The sequence below is a fragment of the Phaseolus vulgaris genome, chromosome 7 (genome assembly GCF_051622355.1).
Source record: "Phaseolus vulgaris cultivar YP4 chromosome 7, ASM5162235v1, whole genome shotgun sequence".
NCBI lineage: Eukaryota > Viridiplantae > Streptophyta > Magnoliopsida > Fabales > Fabaceae > Phaseolus > Phaseolus vulgaris.
The window spans coordinates 1,510,726-1,531,506 of NC_143504.1; the positions used below are offsets into that span (position 1 = coordinate 1,510,726).

The window sequence follows — 20,781 nt, forward strand, 5'->3', positions numbered from 1 at the left end:
TTTATTATTCTATATCAGAGGATATTAGTGAAAAAAGTAATGATTTAGCAACAATGATACTTGGTCTCTTAAATGGTGTGTCTGAGTCGGACACACATATCGAATATTGACAATCGTACGACACTGATATTCGTACTATACTTGTAGAATACGTATTACTATACTTGTAGAATACGTATTACTATACTTGTAGAATACGTATTATATTAGTAAAGTGCATTTGTTGAATTTCTGATAATTTTAACATGTACATTACTTTTTTTTAAAACTCAAATTTATTATACAAATTTTTATTTTAACTATAAAAATGAAAAAACAAATTTTTTCAACCAGATATATGTTTTTGCTAAAAAAAGTATTGAAACATATCTGTGTATGTATACTAAATAATTTAACAACATTACTTATAAGGGAATGTAACATGAGGATGACACTGTATTTAGTATTTCAGAAAAATATTAGCAAAGAAAGCCCCCATATCCCATTTAAGAATAGCAGTCAAATACAGACATATATTGCAACATTTAAGTCAGAGTAGGATAAGTGCAACATTTAAGTCAGAGTAGGATAAGTAACTCATCCATTACCAATCATGTTACAAGATAACTGCGTGGCTAAGAGCTATTTAATGTTCCACAATCATAACCTGTCTTGTTCAAAATTTGACTAGCTAAGAATGTAGCCAAGATGTTTTCCCTCAAAAAAGTAACAATTTTGGACTCAGTCTGCTGAATACGACCCAACATATAATCTGTAGCAGTGACATCAATGCTTCTCAATCTTCTCTCCCTTGCATATTTCTTCAAGCTTTCCTCAATCCTTTTGTAATGCACCTCTTCTTCATCTTTCTCTTTCATATCTCTTCCTGCTTCTTTGGAAAAGGCCTCAGCCAAGCATCTGGCTAAAACAACCCCATCCTCTAAAGCACAACACCCTCCCTGCCCAAGGTCAGGAGTCATGGGGTGGAGAGCATCTCCAGCAATGCAAACATTGCCCTTACTAATATTCCCCATCATCAGATCCCAGGGATGTCTATATCTCAGTGGAGCTGATATTAAACTCTCTTCTTCCGTTTTTTCTATGAAGGCTCTAGCATCACTTGGCATGTTCTCAAGCTTTTTTAACACATATTGTTTCAGTTAGGCAGGGTTCTCTGCTAGCTCTTTCTCTGCAAGGAAATCAAAGGTGACAACCGTAAGCATATTTTGAATGTCTTTACCATATCTAGTGAATGAATGATATGATATGATATTTTCTCAATACAAGTTTCCACAGTAAAGAACTTGTGTTTGTGAAAAATAACCTTGGCTGGTGGGTTTCCAATTGAAAAACCAGCACACCGTCTTTTCATCACAAGGAACAGCACCAGCTCGAATACCATTGCCAAAAAACCGGGTGAACGTGGGCTCAAACCCATGGTTGGTCTTGAACTCTGCACAACCCCTGATTGCATATCTCCCAGTAAAAGAGGCCTCCTTGAAGCCTAGCCACTTTGCCACCAAGGAGTTCACTCCATCACACCCAATCAATACCTTTTTCAATTGCAAACATCCATGCATTAATTCAAGTTCATTCATTTGGGTTCATAATTGTTATACATGAAATATCCTTGCTTATTTCTCATGAAATGTCACACATACTATTTACCTTGGTTTTGATGGTTGTCCCGTCAGCAAGATGGAGTATCTTATAGAAGCCAGATTCCTCAATAGCAACAACTTTTGACAAATATCTGACCGTGCCTCTTGGAAGCTCATTCACAAGGACTTCCAACATTGGCCTCCTTCTAACAGATCGAAGTTCAATATCTCTACAGCATCACAAAAACACCAATCACAGAAAGAATTTGGATAAAATTTAAGAAGCATGGCTTTTTTCCATCAGCCTCTACAAGTGAATTCAAAGATTTAGGCACAGTAATTCAAAGAGTATAGTTACTTGAGGTTTGGTGTTGCTCTGAGAGGCATGGATGCTGTTCGTTGCCCTGTAACCAATGAAGTGATGGCAATCCTGTAGTCCAATTTTGCAGTAGTTTAGCTTACAGAAAAATGAAAAATAGTAAGAAAAGAGAAAGTTTAAAAGATGTGGGTGCACATACCCATCTAGCTGGAGATGTTGGTCGCGGAGTATGTCTCCAACACCGACAGCATCCAAAGCCTTCCAAGCATTTTCCCATACGGACAAAGCAAAGCCAGTGACCCTTAAAGTATCCGAAGATTCCAAGACCAAACTTGGGATACCCAACCTGTGAGCATAAATGAAACATAAAAGAAAAATGAAGAGATAGAAACATAGAAACATAGTTGGTAGTGAAGGAAGTGGAAAAGATACCTGTGAAGTCCTAAGGATGTTGTGAGGCCAGCAATTCCAGCTCCCACAATCACAATATCCTCAACTAATTCCCTTTCCATTGCTAATGCTGTGTCTCCCTTCAATTGGATTGAGTGATCCAGCTAAGTAGTGTTTATATATATATAAGTAGTTGGATAAAGATGAAGAGAAGGTTGGCATAGTTAAATTTAAAAATAAAAGAGATACATAAGATGTGAGCATATTTGTAAATAATTATCATCATAAATTACTTATTAATGTTTATACATAAGAATAATATAGTTAATTTCAAATTTTTTAGACCACTTTCATCTTTTTATTTATAAAAAACCACCATATGTTTATCTTTCCAAATTACATATACATGTATAAATATTTTAAGAGTCATGATATATTGACACGCTCTGACAGTAACACATTTGACGTAGTAAACGTGACAATAACGTAACAGAGTGAGATTGTGCGCACACAAGCTATATTACATGGGTTCTTATTAAGAACCGATGTTTAAATTCAGAGTTTCGCCTTTGATCCCCGCAGCGAAGGGTCTTGTGACAGTCGAATTATCAAATGGCAGCATTTTGAGAGTCGTGTGGATTTGTTTCGACATCGATCAGTTCCGCGCCATTGTCCATGACAGCGACCGCACGCGATCCTTGTTGTTAACGGCGGAGTTGTTCCCGGTGTGCCGTCACGTCGAGTGCGTCAATGAAGATTTTGCTTGGTGATGTGGGAGGAGTCGTGATCCATGAGAACAACAACTTTCAATTCGACCTCGCAGCAGAGGAACTCGTGGAGGAGGCAAAGGAGCCAGGATATGGAGATGAGAGTCACCGGAGTAGTCCTCGATGGTGATGGACAAGAGTTTCGAGAAGTAGTCTCCGACTTCTGAAATCATTATTGTTACAAAATTGTCATTGACACGTAATTATTTTTTGCTGGTGCAATGTTAACAAAACGTTTTTGATATTTTAAAGGCATAACAGTTTATTTAAGTGAGTATTGATTTTTACTGTAGAAAAATATTGAAATGGGATACTTACATTACATAAGACAGGTATTGGAATAGTGTGTAAATTAGTTATTGGTATTATTTTTGTCTGTTATGCATTTAAATCTCCTTTTCAGTAGATCTCTTAATTAAATATATAAAAACGATTAACAAAACATCTCCATATTGGTTAAAATAACAACAAACAAATCATTCGTGCTTTGAAAATCATACTAATTTTTGAGTGATTGTGGTTGTGGTTGGGTGGGGAAGTACATCAGGAAAATTGTGGTCCCTATGCTGCTGGAAAAGTAATGAAATAGCTGTCACTCATGTGTCGTGTCATATGGAGTACGGGTAGGGCTGCTGTTATTTGTTTTTCTTGCTGCTTTTCTGCATAATCTGCAGCAATCATTTATTCATGGTTTGTGTCCTGTCATATATATATATATGGGGTAGGGGCTGCTGTCATATGTACTTTTTGCTGTTTTTTCTGCATATTCAGCATTCTTTTATCATGAAAGAAAAATCAATTTGTAATAGAAATCAAAATAATTAGTTTTAATAGTAACTAAATTATAGACTATTTTAGAAACTGAAAAAAATTTAGTTTTTAAATTAATTTTTATTAATTTTTATTATTATTAAATAATTTTTAAATTGATATCTAATTAGCGACCAATGTTTTTGCTACCAAATTTATAAACTAAATAATTGGTAGTTAAAACCTTAGTTGCTAATTTAATATCAATTTATAAATTATTTAACAATAATAACAAATAATAAAAACTAATTTAGAAACCATCTTTTTTTTAATTTTTAAAATGGTCTCTATTTTAGTTACTATTGTAACTAATTATTTTGGTATGTAAAAATTGGTTTTTATTTCATGATTGTGGTGATATAAGGCTCAAACACTTCTCTTAAATGGACGTAGACACTCGTAGGACACTTATTGATGAAGTGTTCAATTCAAAAAATATTTGTTGGATTTTTGAAAATTCTAACACTGTTCTAACACAATTTTAAAAGGTATAAATATAATAATTTTCTAAAAATTCAAATTTATTATATAAATTTTTATTATGATTATAAAAATAAGAAACAAATTATTTTGAATCAGTCATGACAAATATATTTCTGCTCCCAAAAGAAACCGAAACATACTTTTACACATAAATATTTATTTTTAATTTATATAATTCAAAATTATATAATATATAGATCCGTGTCATCATATACTACATTTTAGAGATTATAGGTATTTCCGTGTCCGTATTTGTATTTGTGCTACATGGTGAGAACACGGAATAATGCTCGTATAAAGGATGTTTAATGTATGTGGTTTATTTTAATATTTATTATTATCATTATTATTGTATATATATATATATAATAAATTACCATAAAAAAATTATATTAATTGATAAGTTAAATTGATTTACTGGTTCAATAACAAAACTCGATGAATCCGGTTGATTTAAGTTTGATTAAAACACTGAAATTATTTTACGCAATTGTGAGAGTTGTATGGAATTATCCTAAATTAATGAGTATTCATACCCATAAGCATCCTTTCTGCCAAACATATTTTTCTTTTTTAACTTAAAAATCAATAAGGATGATTAATTGACTGATAATAATACTAATTAATATATTAAGTGTACAAATTTTACACTATTAATTAATTAGTTAGATATTATATATATATAAAGGATGTGCATATGATTTATTACAATTTCACCTTCTAAGTAACTAACTACTCCTTTAAATTCATATAACTACTCACAATAAAAACTACCTACACAATAAAAAAATTACCTACGATAATTTTTTGTTATAATTACTTTTAATAAAAATATTTTGATAGTTTAATAATACTATTTTTTCAGTAATTATTATAATAATTATTTTTTTGAAAAGAAAATAAGTGTAGGGTGTGTAGATTATTTTTCTTTTAATAAAAAAGTTGAAGAACTATAATTAAATTATGAAATACCATAAATTAAATTTTAGTGATAAAAAATACACTAATGGCATAAATTTACTTTCATAACCCTTATTTGGAACGAGACACTCATTATTAACAAATATATTTTAGAAACATATCGATAATTAAAAAAACATTATGGATTGTGATGTTTTATTTGAGAAAAAAATGTATGATATAAGGAGAGGATTTTTGTGAAGGTATTGTAAATTGTTCAAAAAGGTATAAATGCAAAGATTTTTTTTTCATATGGTTAACTCCTCTTATGGAGTAACATAGAGGGTGTTGCATTTATAACACAATATGAGATTATTACAACATCACAACTTTTTGCAAAATATCGTGAAGATGAGATTAAACCTACAAATTTTGATGGTATGGTAAAATAAAAACATGAAGTGTCATGGGAAGAAGAGAGTTAAATACAAAAATTTATACAATAAATATCTTTCCAATTGAATTTTCATAAATCAGATGCATCTTAAGTGATTCATAAAGCCATTTTGACTATAAAATAGGAAGATATTGAAAAACTTAATAATATGTTTATCGATAATTTTTTAGATAAACAACATAATCTGATGTCATTTAATGATGTTGAAGGAAACACACATTATTTATACCAACACACGTATTTGCACTCCATTAGTCAAGGTTGCTTGTCACTCGTATTTTAAAGGTTACAAAAGGTGCACTATTAATGTTTTACGAAACATAAACCCTAAATATAGGTTATGTAATGAGATAAGATTATAAACATATTGGATATTGAAATCCCGACATATAATCATGTTGGAAAAATATTTTTCTTACCAATAATTAAACATAAAATAATAGAAAGTGTTGATCTATTTCTTGCTTACTAGGGAGCGATTTAATGTGAAACTAAGTTTTGCAATTTTTATAAATAAATCATAGAAACAAATTATACTCAATGTTGGAATTTACCTTCCATTTCATATTTCTAGTAATGACAAACTATATGTTGTGTTTGTCAATAGATGTTACTTAAACTTCCATAAAATATCTTATGAATTTTTTTCCAAAATTGTTATTTGTAAATATATTTTGTTATCTCAAAATCATATATTATCCTTTTTATTTATGCGTGACGCATGAAGTTATGTATATTTTAATATTCTATTTTATTATAAATCACTTTATAAAATATTGAGTAAATTTCATTACACTTAAACGAAGATAATACATAGAAAAATGCATTTATATATGTGCTTACATAAACATATATTGTCAATATACGCATATATTTTTGTTTATTTTGTAATTTTTAACAATTGACATTGTGACATAAGAAATTAAATTTGTAAACCAACGAAACACTTGGAATGATAACCGATTACTCGCATTAGTTAAGTCAGTTGACAAAAACATAATAAAATTAATTCAAATTTACAATAGCATATATGATTATTAGATATATGTTCTTTTTATGATGATTTTATATAACAATGAAGTCCACAATTTATTTTATTGGGTGAGGCTTTATATTAACAACAAATAAAAATAGACTTTCAAATTTGATAAAGAAACCACTCTACCAAAAAATAATATTTTGTTCATGGTTGAAATTTATAGTAATACATATATTATAATTAATTTTACATTTCTGATATAATATTATTCTTTGTCCTTGTTAATTTGGTGGTTCCTTTGGCAATCCGCTTAGAACTTAGGAGGCACAATAAGATTGGGCCGAATAGGGTCAAATGGGTAGAAGGTTGGGGCAAATTCTTCCTACACCTAATTTTTTGAACATGCACCCAATATAATTTTAATTTTAAAAAAATGTCATTCATTTCGAAAATAAAAATCTGAAATTGGAAATAATACATTTTGAAAAAAAAATTCAAATTCTGGAAAAAGAGATCCAGAAGAAATTATTGTGTTCCGGAAATAAAAATTTGAAAACAAAAATCAAAATTTGATTCCAGATAAAAAATTCCGCAATACAACAAAGACAATTTCTCCCTGCACCGTATCATTTAAAACACGCACCAACATAAAATTTAAAACTCAACATTGCCCTTGGCTTCATTTTTGCTTATGGATGCAGAAATCCGGAAGTGATTGTTATATACTCCGGGATTCGATATCCAAAGGTTATTTTCGTACTTCATTTAAGCTTCCGGATGACCATATTCAAAATTGAGTTATGAGTTCCGAATTTCCATATCCAGAATGGTGTGCTGCAAATGATGTTGAAGATCGAGATCTGGAACTCATTTATGTTTACTTATAAATCTTGATATCCAGAAGTCATTTATGCTGTTCAGGTAAGCTTCTGAATGACGAAATCTGAAAGTGACATATTAGTTTCAAATTTATATGTTCAGAATTTTGTGATTTAACTTACAAATATAAATATTCGATTTTTTTTTTAAATTATTAAGGAAAAAAAAACATTTTGCGTTAGTACATTGAATATGAGTTTAAATTGATATGATGCAAGAAGAATAAAAAAAAATAAATCCAAAAAACATGTTATAAAAAAGAAAGTCCAAAATGTATTTTTATATCTACCTTTATCTCAGAGCGTTTTCGTCTTTTTCATATTGAAATTAGGAGGAATATTATATATTGGTGGAGGAAGTAATTGCGGAAGGTTGGTCCTAAGCGAGGTTCTAGCGTCCGTTTTCTATTTATTTTTTATTTATTTATTTGAAACATTATTTGTTAATTTGAAGCATTGTAATAGGTTTTAGGAGGGAAGAAGCGAAGAAATGAATGAAGAAAGGTTGTAATGAAAAGTAAATGGCGAAAGCAAACCTTTCGAGTCTCGTTCACGAACTCCGTGAACGCATAGCTGCTTCCTCTTCCACTCCCACTCCCAACAACCCCTCAGACGACGTCGCTTTGGAGGTCAGGTTCCGTACCGTTCTCCCCAACCTTCTCCACGCCTACGTTCTTCCTTCTTCCTCCTCCTCCTCCGGTACCTCTCACTCCGATCTTCTCCTTCTCCTTCTCCTTCTTCTTCTTCTTCTTTTTCTTCTTCTTCTTCTCATTCTTCTTCTTCTTCTTCTTCTTCTTCTTCTTCGTATTAACTATGAATGCAATGTTACTCACTATTACTTAACTTCCTTCTTATCTCACTCTCATTATCAATGCAGGCAACCAGAGAGAAGTGATTGCTGTGGTGAAGCTTATCTCTCACACCGCCAGAAACTTCCCCGGAGTATTCTACCACGGCAAGCCCTCCGCCGTTTCGCCAATCGTCGCGCGAATTCTTCCGTTCTTTGCTCAACCTCTCTTCCGGTCTCTCGCTCTCTCTCAACTACTCGCTCTACTTTTATTTTCCTTGCTCTATTCTCTTCTCACTCCTCTCTCTAATTTCAGATCTCGCCACGGCGTCTTCTTCGAAGCTCTCGGTTCTCTTCTCGCGCTGCTTCGCTCCGGAGCCAGAGATGCTTACCGCCAGTTTTTCGTCGATTCCATGTCGCTCATTCAAGGTATGAAGCTACGCGTAAATTAGAGTTATGAACTCCACGTGTTTGTTGCAGTAGTTCGAAACTATGTTTCTGTTTTATTGTGTATGATGAATTAATGTGATATGTATGTATGCTAGTTTTGTGTGTGTGATGAATTCACGGTGATGTGTTTGTTTTTTTGCAATCGCAGATATTTTGTACGTGGCTTCGCTCGATGTTAATGGATCCTCCAGGGTGACGCTCAAGTGCTTTTGCGAGTTCTTTTCTGGAGTTGAAGACCTTCCGTCCGCCAACAAGCCGGCTGATGGCTGCGGTTTACTGGTTGACCTCACTGGCCGCAGCCGATGGCAACCGTTTGCAACGTGGATTTTGAAGCTTCTCAGTAAATGTCTCACTGAAGGAACGCTCTATGTTGAAGGATTGATCCATGCGTCCTTTATTTCTGCTGCGTGCTCTCTTTTATGCTATGGGGACGGTGACCTGCATATGGTGTGTAATGGTTGACGAAATTTAGAATTTGAGTTTGAGTTTTTCACTTGATTTTACTTACGTTATTTCCTGGGCGATACAAATTATTTGACTATTTGTGACGTTATGGAAGGCATGCTTTGACTTTGTACACATCATTGGAACGGTGACAAACTATGATGTCATTCCTTATCAGAATTTAATCCTGTCAATAACTACTATCTTGGGTATGGACAAGGAGGGGCTTCCTGTTTTCAGGTTTGGTTTTTATTTTAAAAAAAATCATGTACTTGGCTTTAATAACAAACTATATTCCATTAGATTCTTACGTTTGCTGCATTTGTATAAATGTAGATGACCTTAATTATAACTTTTTTCAGTATACGAGATTGCTTATTAACAAACATTAGGATTATACACCTGCAGAAACATGGCTTATGATTCCTCGATGGGTATTTGCCTTAATACACTCTACTCTAGCTGTCCAGAAGATATTGTCAAATTAACAGCTGCTGATTTAGTCAATGTATTCCTTCAATCGTTGGGGAGAACCAAAAGCCAGCAACTTAAGGTTAATATTGATACTTAAATTTTCTTATACCAATTTAGTTAACTGGGAAGCTATTCATTGATTCACTTCTCATTCCGGAATATGATGAATTTGAGCTACTGAATGGTTGAGTTTGAAGAGGATCTGATAGAAGTCCTTTCAGGTTGCATTATGCAGTGCCTATGCTAGGATTGCTCAAGTTTGTCCCCCTCATATCAGTAAGCCAGAATATCTCATATCTGCACTTTATCATTCGGAACCATGTTTGCCTTTGATAGAGTGCTTCGAGGTAGCTCTGTCTACTCTTGGCCCACATTTTGTTAGGGGAATCCTAGGAAACAACGAGGATTTAACTGTGTTAGCATCTGAAGATACGTCAACCGAAAGAACGAGGCTTGGCCAAAAGAGGCCTATTCGAGATATGGATATTTTAAGTATGAAGAGACAAAAATTGAATGAAGAAATTGTTGTTGCTGATGCCAGTCTTGACATGGAATGTAGAAGTGGTTATATAGTTACTTGCCAAACTGTAGAAGGTTATGCTAGCCATATGAATAAATCTCTTCTTTCATTTGTTGATTCATTAAATGCTCCTGCTGTCAGACCTGGTTCTTTGAGGCCAGAAATTGCTTTATCTGCACTTAGCATTTTGTGCATTACCTTCTCTATTTATCCAGAGATTGATCTGTCTCTCAGAATCTTTCAGCAGATGCTTGCATGGCTTCCATGGATAGCTGATCAGGTTGGTACTGTTTCAAATTTCTGTTATATATATATATATTTTGTTTCCAATAAATTAACTTGCTGGTATTATAGGCAAAACAAGGAAATTCAATTACTGTAGATATTTCCACATACTTGGAAGGAATTCACAGTGTATTGCTTGTGCAAAGTAAGCTTTACCTTGCATATATTGATACCGTCATTTAACTTTTCCTTTCCTTAGCAATAAAATGTTATACTTCTTCCCAGCTGTTTAAATTACTGTGCTTATTTGTGTGATGGAAAGTTATAAGGACTCTCTGTATTCTCTTAGTGGTTAGAGTTGGATCCCATATCGTAACCAGAGTGAGGTGCAAATCTCACCTTACAAGCCGATTTTGTGAAGTTTAGTTAGGTATAAATCCACTTACTAAAATGGTATCAGAGTCATTTAGAACCTATCCTAGTCAAGTTCTTTGGAGCTATTATGCCACCGTTATTTGATTCCGACCATCCATAAATATATAATCCAACCACGAGATGTTCATTCCTCGACATTAGGGTGTGTTACCGATCTCACATCGACTAAGAATAAGACCTTACTATAACATGTAATTGGGGTGCAATCTTTACCTTACAAGCTGATTTAGGGAAGTTAAGTTAAGCATAAACCCACTTTACCAAGAGTCAGAATTGAATATGAGAATTCTTTTACATATCCTTTATTTTTATTTACTCTACTTATATCATAAATTTGTGGTGTTTGGTAGTTCATGCTTATGATTTGTATCACTTTGTAATTTTTCTCAATCAGATGCATCTCTCGAAGAACACAACCCTTTAGATGATGAGAAGTACCATGTAGACCTCACACTTGTGCTTAAACTTCCCTGGACTCATATGTCTGTTGCTATTGATAATCATTGCCCATGGAAAACAAAATGCCTTGCTCTTCAAGTAGTATCAAAGCTAGGCCCAAGCTTGAACAGAAAAGTTGTTCTTGAAGTTTTAGATCTGGGTCTTCGTGATGAAGTTGAAGAAGTCAGAACTGAAGCCGTCATTTCTATGCCAGTGATGGTTTTATGGTCTGTTCTTGATGTACCATCTCATGTTTTTGAAAGGATGGAGTAAGTGAACTGTGGATATTTTCTGGTACATAATTTCAAGAAACATGTTGGTCAGATTTGTCATTCAGTTAGTTTGAATACAGGCCCTTGATTAACTTGAAGTACTCGTTAGATTTAAAATCTGAATTGCAGGAGCTGATTGAAAGAATTTATTTTATTTTAACATTATTAAGTATGGATATATGGTGGAAGTAAAGCGTAAATTAGGTTTGGATAATCTTTACCTAATGAGCTAGTTTTTTGGTGTTGACTTAGACCCAGCTCCAATTCAAGAGTTTTCAACAGTTTTTTCCATTCCTAATTTGTTATAGTTGATCCTTGTTCTTAAGCAAGTTTTTTATTTTCCCCATCGTGTATGTATTTGTTATTTTTTTTGCATCAGTTGGAAGTGTTTGGTTGTGTGTCTGAATTAAATTTTTGAAGAAACAAATCCTCTGGTAACCTGGTTTTTTTGCTTTTCCCTATCCAACACGCAGGTACTTAAAGAGAGATAATGAGAAGGTTAAGAAACTTCTTCCCACATCTCTTGGTCTACTGTCATGTATTTATGGATGCAAAAGATCTGTATCTGATTCAAATATAAACGAATGCAAATTATTTGTAAATGTGAAAAGTGGAAGAACGTGTTTGACAGTAGATTGTTTACTGCAAGGTTTCTTCTGTTCAAAATGCAATGCCAATTTTATTTGCAATCTAGATGAGAAGCAAGCTCCAATCATTCTCCGTTCTGGTACACATGGAGTAGATCCAGATTTTAGTTTTGACCATACTTTCATTCAACTACAATCTTTATTTTTTGAACTTCTATTTGATGAGGCATCCGAAGATGTCCAAATTTCCTGTGTGAGAGTTATTCATCAGATCCTTGCACACGGAGCTTCTGATATTCTGCTAAAAACAAGATTGAAGTGGATAAAATGTTTGGAGTTTCTTCTTACTTGCAGGAGCAAGGAATTGAGAGAAGCATTTTGCAGTCAGATTAGATTCTTTGTGGATGATCTTATTTTGAGTTCAATTTTTGCTGGAGACGCCGATAAAAGCAAGGAAGAAAAATTTCTCGATAAAATTAAACATGCCATGACCATTGCTGGTAGTCCACATATATTGGAGACTTTAATGGAATGTACAGCAGAAATAATGATTGCTGTCAATATAGATAGCAAACTTTTTTTATGTTCTCTTATACTGCTTGTTGATCAACTTGATAGCACACACATGACTGTAAGAATGAATGCATCACGGTTAATACACAGATCTTGCTATTTCCATCTTAAAGGAGGTCTTGAGTTAATTCTTTCAAAAGATGTTTGTATTTGTAGTGAACTGTATGATTATCTCTCTGAGAGACTTGCCAGCCGCCCAATCTTAGTGAGAGAGTTTGCGGAAGCTGTTTTTGGTGTTGAAACCAAAGAACTTGTCAAAAAAATGATTCCTTTTGTTCTCCCAAAGCTTGTTGTGTCTCAGCATAATAGTCAAGCAGTTGACACCTTATATGAGTTAGCCAAGTGTTTAAACACTGACATGGTGCCTCTGGTAGTTAATTGGCTACCAAAAGTTCTTGCTTTTTCTCTTCATCAATCCGATGACCAACAATTAATTACTGCCGTGCAGTTTTACCATGCACAGACGGGTTCTGACAAGAAGGAAATATTTGCGGCTGCTTTGCCTGCTCTTCTAGATGAACTTGTATGCTTTACAGATGGTGGCAATTCAGATGAGATAACTAGAAGGTAATTTGTGTATATTTCTGAAACTTGGTTTTAATTTGGTTCGTAAGTGGAAAACTTTCATACCAAGATATTAATCTTTGAAATTTGTGTTTTTGTTGGAAATTATGACACTGCTGCCATCTCTGATTTAGCTATATCAAGGATTATTATGTAAGGGTTGTTTGTTTCACGTTATGCTTTTTCATTTCTGGGAATGTGAAGATGGGACTAAATATTCCCACCTTTGTTAGAAGGTTATAAAAATATATTCTCAGGAAAATTAGGCCTTCACATTTTAATTATTTTTTTTATTCCCACAGGAATGGTGTTATTGTCTACAACAACTACCTATTCCCACTGCATTCTGTTACTTTCTTTTTTATATTATTTTTGTTTTTCAGTTTTTTAATTAAATAAAATTTAACTTTTTTTTCTTAAATTTATTGAATACCAACCAAACATGTTTGTGGGAATATCATTCTTGGTATAATTTCCAGAGAATATGATTCCTGGGATTACAAAATCATAACAAAAGCCCCCTAATTTGTTTTTATAAATTCTTGATTGGCCAAATTGGTTTGTTTCACTGTGGAAATTTCTTTCTTGATTAGCAACTTTATTAAATCTCATATTTCTTTGGGGTATAACCTTCCATCATAAACCAAACAACGATTCATACTTTAGTGCCGAGTTATAATGAAAAAAATGGCAATTGAAGTACATAGAAGTTTTACTTGTCCTTGATCCATCATTCTTCTGTTTGTTGACAGGTTAGCAAGAGTGCCTCATATGATTAAAGACATTGCTAAAGTTCTCACTGGTGCAGAAGATCTCCCTCTATTTTTGAGGAATCATTTTGTAGGCCTTCTTAACAGTATAGACAGAAAATTGCTTCATGCTGATGATTTTATGCTTCAGAGGCAATCACTGAACCGTATTGAGTTGCTGATTAGGATGATGGGTTCTCATCTTAGTACTTATGTGCCAAAATTGATGGTTCTTCTCATGCATGCTATAGTTAAAGAGCCACTGCAAAAGGAGGGTCTGTCCGTCTTGCATTTTTTTATAAAGCAATTGTCTAAAGTATCTCCAGCTAGCATTAAGCATATTATTTCTCAAGTTTTTGCTTCCCTCCTTCCCTTCCTGGAGAGAGACAAAGAAAATCCCTCAATACATTTGGACAAAGTGGTAACAATTTTAGAAGAACTTGTTCTCGAGAATAGGGTTATCCTAAAGCAGCATATATGTGAGTTTCCCCCATTGCCCAGCATTCCTGCTTTGACTGAAGTGAACAAAGCAATTGAGGATGCTCGTGGAACTATGACTTTGAAGGACCAATTGCGAGATGTTGTTGATGGTTTAAATCATGAGAACTTAAATGTGAGGTATATGGTAATGTGTGAGCTTCGCAAGCTTCTGGACTCAAGATGGAAGGATGTTACTGATCTGATAACTGCTGAAGCTGGTTCAGACTTGGATGTCTTGAGTTCTTTGATAACATCATTATTAAGAGGATGTGCAGAAGAATCAAGGACCACTGTTGGGAAGCGGCTGAAGTTAGTCTGTGCTGACTGTCTTGGATCCCTTGGTGCTGTTGACCCTGCAAAAGTAAAAGGTTTTTCATGTCAGCGTTTCAAAATTCAATGCTCTGATGATGACCTCATATTTGAACTGATACACAAACATCTAGCTCGAGCATTTAGATCTGCACCCGATACTGTTATTCAAGACTCTGCTGCATTGGCTATACAGGAGTTGCTAAAATTTGCTGGTTGTGAGGCATCGTTGGATGAAAGTGCTCCAACCACTACGTCACAGGCACAAAAGGATGAAGATAATCACAAAGCTGTTGTATCTAAGATTAAGAGTACTAATGGTAGTAAAGGGATGAATAACAGGGGCCATAAATTATGGGATCGGTTCTCTAATTATGTGAAAGAGATAATAGCCCCATGCTTAACATCTAGGTTTCAGCTTCCTAAAGTAGCTGCTGATTCAACATCTGCTGGCCCTATTTACCGCACATCTATGTCCTTTAGAAGGTGGATATTCTGTTGGATAAGAAAACTAACTGCACACGCTACTGGGTCTCGTGCAAGCATCTTTAATGCTTGTCGTGGTATTGTGCGTCATGATATGCAAACAGCCATATATTTACTTCCGTACTTGGTTCTCAATGCTGTTTGTCACGGTACTGAGGAGGCACGTCAAGGCATAGCAGAAGAAATCCTGTCTGTTCTCGATGCAGCTGCATCAGAGAACAGTGGTGCTTCAGTTCATGGATTCAGTGGTGGTCAAAGTGAAGTTTGTATTCAAGCAGTGTTTACTCTTCTTGATAACCTAGGACAATGGGTGGATGATGTTGAACAGGAGCTTGCCCTTTCCAGTTCTCAACCATCAGTTTCGAAGCAACAAAAGTCAAAAGTCCAAAATTCAAATTCATTTACAGATCAGGTCCAACCCCTTTTACAGTGTAAATATGTTTCAGAGCTTCTGTCTGTGATTCCAAAGGTGACTCTTGCTAGGGCCTCCTTTAGGTGTCAGGCTCATGCAAGGTCCTTGATGTACTTTGAGTCTTATGTCAGGGAAAAGTCAGGTTCTTTCAACCCTGCTTCCGAGAGGAGTGGCATCTTTGAGGACCAAGATGTTTCACATCTAATGGAAATATATAGCTGTTTGGATGAGCCAGATGGACTATCCGGCTTATCTTGTTTAAGTAAATCATTGAGGTTACAAGATCAGCTGTTAATGAACAAAAAGGCTGGGAATTGGGCTGATGTTTTAACTTCTTGTGAACAAGCTTTGCAGATGGAGCCTACCTCATTTCAGAGGCATTCCGATGTCCTTAACTGTTTAGTAAATATGTGCCACCTTCAGGCCATGGTCACTCATGTTGATGGTTTAATTTCTAGGATTCCTCAGTACAAGAAAGCATGGTGCATGCAAGGTGTGCAGGCAGCCTGGAGGCTTGGCCGGTGGGATTTGATGGATGAGTACCTTGGTGGAGCTGAAGAAGATGGTTCGGTTTGTAGTAGCTCTGAAAGTAATACTTCATTTGACTTGAATGTTGCCATGATTCTCCAGGCAATGATGAAGAGGGACCGTTTCTCTGTCGCAGAAAAAATCGCTTTATCCAAGCAGTCACTAATTGCACCCCTTGCTGCTGCAGGAATGGATTCTTACATGCGAGCCTACCCATTTGTTGTAAAACTGCACTTTCTACGGGAATTGGAGGATTTCCATTCTCTACTGGGTAATAATTCTTTCTTAGAGAAATCTTTTCACTTAGATGATCAAGCTTTCTCTAAATTACTGGACAACTGGGACAATCGACTCAGGTTTACACAGTCATCACTCTGGGCTAGAGAGCCACTCCTGGCTTTCAGAAGACTGGTATTTGGTGCAAGCGGCCTTGGTGCTCAAGTTGGCAATTGCTGGCTTCAATATTCGAAACTGTGTCGCCTGGCTGGTCATTATGAAACCGCCAATAGAGCAATTTTGGAAGCTCAGGCCTCTGGTGCACCTAATGTCCACATGGAAAAGGCAAAACTTCTCTGGAGCACACGGCGGTCTGATGGTGCCATTGCAGTGTTGCAACAATCTCTCTTGAACATGCCTGTTGAGGTTTTAGGTTCTGCAACAATATCATCTATTACTAGCTTGTCCCTCTTACCACTTAATCCACAGCCAATTGTTTGTGAAAGTCAGGCCATGAATGAAAATAGAGACATTGCGAAGACCCTTCTTCTGTACTCTAGGTGGACTCATTACACTGGACAGAAACAGAAGGAAGATGTAATAAATCTTTATACCAGGGTGAGGGAATTGCAGCCCAAATGGGAGAAAGGGTACTTTTATATTGCTAAGTATTGTGATGAGGTACTTGTTGATGCCAGGAAACGACAGGTGGAGAATTTTGAACTTTGTCCTAGACCGATTCCTTCAGCAACTGTTGCTGCTGGCTCATCAAACCTGAATGGTGAGAGGCGGTGGTGGTCCTATGTTCCTGATGTACTGTTATTCTATGCAAAAGGACTTCACAGGGGACACAGGAATTTATTTCAGGCACTTCCAAGGTTATTAACCCTGTGGTTTGACTTTGGAAGCATGTATCAAAGAAGTGGTTCATCACACAAGGATTTAAAGACTGTACATGCGAAGGTGAGTTAGGGAAATTTCTTCCCTCTACTGCTTTCTTTGTGTTCAATACATGGAAATTCTTATTTTGCAATTGTAGTTTTTATACTATGTGCTTTCTTTTCTTTTACTCTGGCAGGTAATGAGTATTATAAGAGGCTGTTTGAAGGATTTACCAACATACCATTGGTTGACAGTGCTACCTCAATTGGTTTCAAGGATTTGTCACCAAAATGAAGAGATTGTTCGACTGGTCAAACTTATCATTACCTCTGTTCTCCGCCAGTATCCACAACAGGGCCTGTGGATAATGGCTGCAGTTTCAAAATCCACTGTTCCTTCAAGGCGGGAAGCAGCAGCTGAAATCATACAAGCTGCTCGTAAAGGTTTCAGCCCAGGAAGTAAGGAGAACAGTTTATTTGTTCAATTTGCTACACTGATTGATCATCTGATCAAGTTATGCTTCCATGCTGGTCAGTCAAGATCAAAGACAATCAATCTCTCAACTGAATTCAGTTCTCTGAAGAGGATGATGCCCCTTGGAATTATAATGCCAATTCAACAATCTCTTACTGTTAATCTTCCAACATATGATGGGAATCTGGGAGATTCACGTATGTCTAATATCTTTTCGGCTACAGATCTTCCTACTATATTAGGCATTGCTGATGAGGCAGAAATTCTTTCTTCTCTTCAGCGGCCTAAGAAAGTAAGCTAATGATTTTCTACCTTAATATTTGTCTGGTTCTTGATATGCAGTTCACTTATTTTAAATGCATGGTGCGGTATATCCCTGTTTTTGGGGTTTCCACATAATATCAATTGAGCAAGCATCATAACTCAGTGGACCAAATTATAATATTGGTACTTCTTGTTGTATACCTTTTTTTCGGTAGCATCAGTGTAACTTGATTGTTGGAGGGGCCAATTGGGCAGAGTATTGTGAGCATGTGGCATGCTACAAGCATTAGTTGTTCTCTAATTAGGAGAAAGTGACTGGGGATAAGAACTGCATGGAAATTCTTTTGGGGTTGCATTCCAATTATTGATATTTGATCGAGATTCCTAACAAGAATTTGGCCTTGTATTTATTTGCAAAGATCTCATTACTGTATTCCTTCCACTGGACCATTTTTTACTTAGTAGAGTTATCTATTTTCATTAATTGTTATTTGCTTAAGATACTGGATAGGTCTAAAGAACTTGTTTTCCCAATGAACCCACCAATAAAAAATGCCACTATATTGTTGTCTTGTATATTGTGTTCACCATCTTTTTAATCAATACCTTTGATTTCAGATTGTTCTATTAGGCAGTGATGGTCTTGAGCGCCCATTTCTTTGCAAACCAAAGGATGACCTTCGCAAAGATGCTCGCATGATGGAGTTCACTGCAATGATCAACCGATTGCTATCCAAATATCCTGAGAGTCGTAGAAGGAAGCTCTATATTCGAACATTTGCTGTGATTCCTCTGACAGAAGACTGTGGCATGGTAGAGTGGGTGCCTCATACTAGTGGACTTCGGCAAATTCTTCAAAACATCTATATTACCTGTGGAAAGTTTGATAGGCAGAAAACTAATCCTCATATTAAACAAATTTATGATCAATGTCAAGGTAAAATGCCAGAGGATGAGATGCTAAAGAACAAAATCCTTCCAATGTTTCCTCCCGTTTTCCACAAATGGTTCCTGAAAACGTTTTCAGAGCCTGCTGCATGGTTCAGGGCCCGTGTTGCTTATGCTCACACAACCGCAGTTTGGTCCATGGTTGGGCATATTGTGGGACTGGGTGACCGGCATGGTGAAAATATTCTTTTTGATTCTACCACCGGCGATTGTGTTCACGTTGATTTCAGTTGCTTATTTGACAAAGGATTGCAATTGGAGAAGCCTGAGCTTGTTCCTTTTAGGCTAACTCAGGTAATAGAAGCACATAATTGGAAAATATTTTGTAATCAATCATAATATTGTATTTTTCCAGGCTATTGCAGATCCTACACTTAAATCTTTGGGGAAAAATTCATCACTACTTTGAAATCAAGATTCATGACACCTATCAACACCTAGCTTTGCTAAATATTTTTGTTTCTCATATTTATGAATGCTTGCGTAAATGTCCTAATGGATTGCAAAATAACCTACAGAACGTGATCGATGGCTTAGGTATAACTGGATATGAGGGTATCTTCTTGAGGGTTTGTGAAATTACACTTTCAGTACTGAGGTCGCACAGGGAGACTCTCATGAGTGTGCTTGAAACTTTCATCCACGATCCTCTTGTGGAATGGACAAAATCTCACAAGTCCAGTGGTGTAGAAGTGCAGAATCCACATGCACAGGTTTGATATTCAGTTTTTGTTTTCATATTGTTAATGTAATAGGCTTTAGCACCATCTGAAATTTATCATTTGCATCGAGGATAGTTTAGATGAAAATAATGTAGAAGAAAATCCAATTTCTATGCCTCTGTTATTTTGTATCCATTTAAGTAGATAGTGGACTCCTATTTCTGATATCAGATTCCTTTAAAGCAGATAATTGTTGCAAGACACTAGATCAATTAAATATAATTGATTCTTTTATGGATTTTATCAGAGAGCAATTAGTAATATTGAGGCAAGGTTACAAGGAGTGGTTGTTGGTGTTGGAGCTGCGCCATCATTGCCACTTGCCGTAGAAGGTCAAGCTCGTAGACTAATTGCTGAAGCAGTCTCTCACAAGAATCTTGGAAGGATGTATATATGGTGGATGCCTTGGTTTTGAAGATTTGGATGGGTAGAGAGAAGTTCTTTCCATATTATTTCAGACAGGTACGCCATGATGTCATTAGTTTCATTTCCTTGGTTTAATTTTTGAGTATTTATGTGGATATACACATACAGAGCTTCAATCTACAAATTCAACAAATGAATGAATGGATGAAGGTGGTCTTTTTTTGGGTCAAAGGGAAACCATACCATACAGGCAAATTTTTTGGAAGCAGATGTTGGACCTCTTCCTGGGGATGGGTGGAACTTGACACCTCATAGCTTCGCAGGTACCCATCCCATAGAAGCCTATGCTTAGAGTTTAAAGTACAGATGTTCTGCTATTTTATTGTATATATTCATTCTTTGAGGTCATTGTGGACGCATTCCTTTGTATATGAAGTGACCTTTAAGCACGGGGTGCAAAAAAGATAATTGTTTACTCAATATCTTTTTTGTTTCTCAAACATAACCAAGTTTTATATAATGAAATACCATAAATTATTATCTAATTATAAGGGATAGATGATCCTATTTTCCTATAATAATCTTAAAGGGTAGGGTTAACACTACTGTAAAA

The 20,781-nt window shown here is 35.3% G+C and overlaps 2 protein-coding genes across 3 annotated transcripts; one reads left to right on the forward strand and one right to left on the reverse strand.

Annotated features, from left to right (window-relative positions):
* Positions 1-458: 458 nt before the first annotated feature.
* LOC137827947 (monooxygenase 2) lies at positions 459-2,449 on the reverse strand. The gene is given in 6 exon segments (XM_090305280.1): positions 459-1,168; positions 1,304-1,532; positions 1,648-1,810; positions 1,939-2,010; positions 2,099-2,245; positions 2,332-2,449. Coding segments are annotated over 6 exon segments (1,245 nt in total). The 5' UTR covers positions 2,412-2,449; the 3' UTR covers positions 459-614.
* Positions 2,450-7,934: 5,485 nt separating this feature from the next.
* On the forward strand, positions 7,935-20,713 carry ATR (Ataxia telangiectasia-mutated and RAD3-like protein). Of its 2 annotated transcripts, none has more exons than XR_016523438.1 (16): positions 7,935-8,262; positions 8,441-8,585; positions 8,667-8,779; positions 8,949-9,247; positions 9,360-9,484; positions 9,653-9,797; positions 9,940-10,518; positions 10,593-10,668; positions 11,293-11,605; positions 12,082-13,335; positions 14,085-17,475; positions 17,591-18,160; positions 18,751-19,374; positions 19,618-19,793; positions 20,050-20,264; positions 20,337-20,713. XR_016523438.1 is itself a non-coding variant. In XM_090305281.1 (16 exons), the coding sequence occupies exons 1-15, from the start codon at positions 8,085-8,087 to the stop codon at positions 20,215-20,217; spliced, it is 8,175 nt and encodes a 2,724-aa protein (XP_090161407.1). In that variant the 5' UTR covers positions 7,935-8,084; the 3' UTR covers positions 20,218-20,264; positions 20,337-20,713. The 2 variants fall into 2 exon arrangements, 1 of the variants encoding a protein (XP_090161407.1); XM_090305281.1 differs by having other exon boundaries at positions 19,599-19,793.
* Positions 20,714-20,781: the final 68 nt, after the last annotated feature.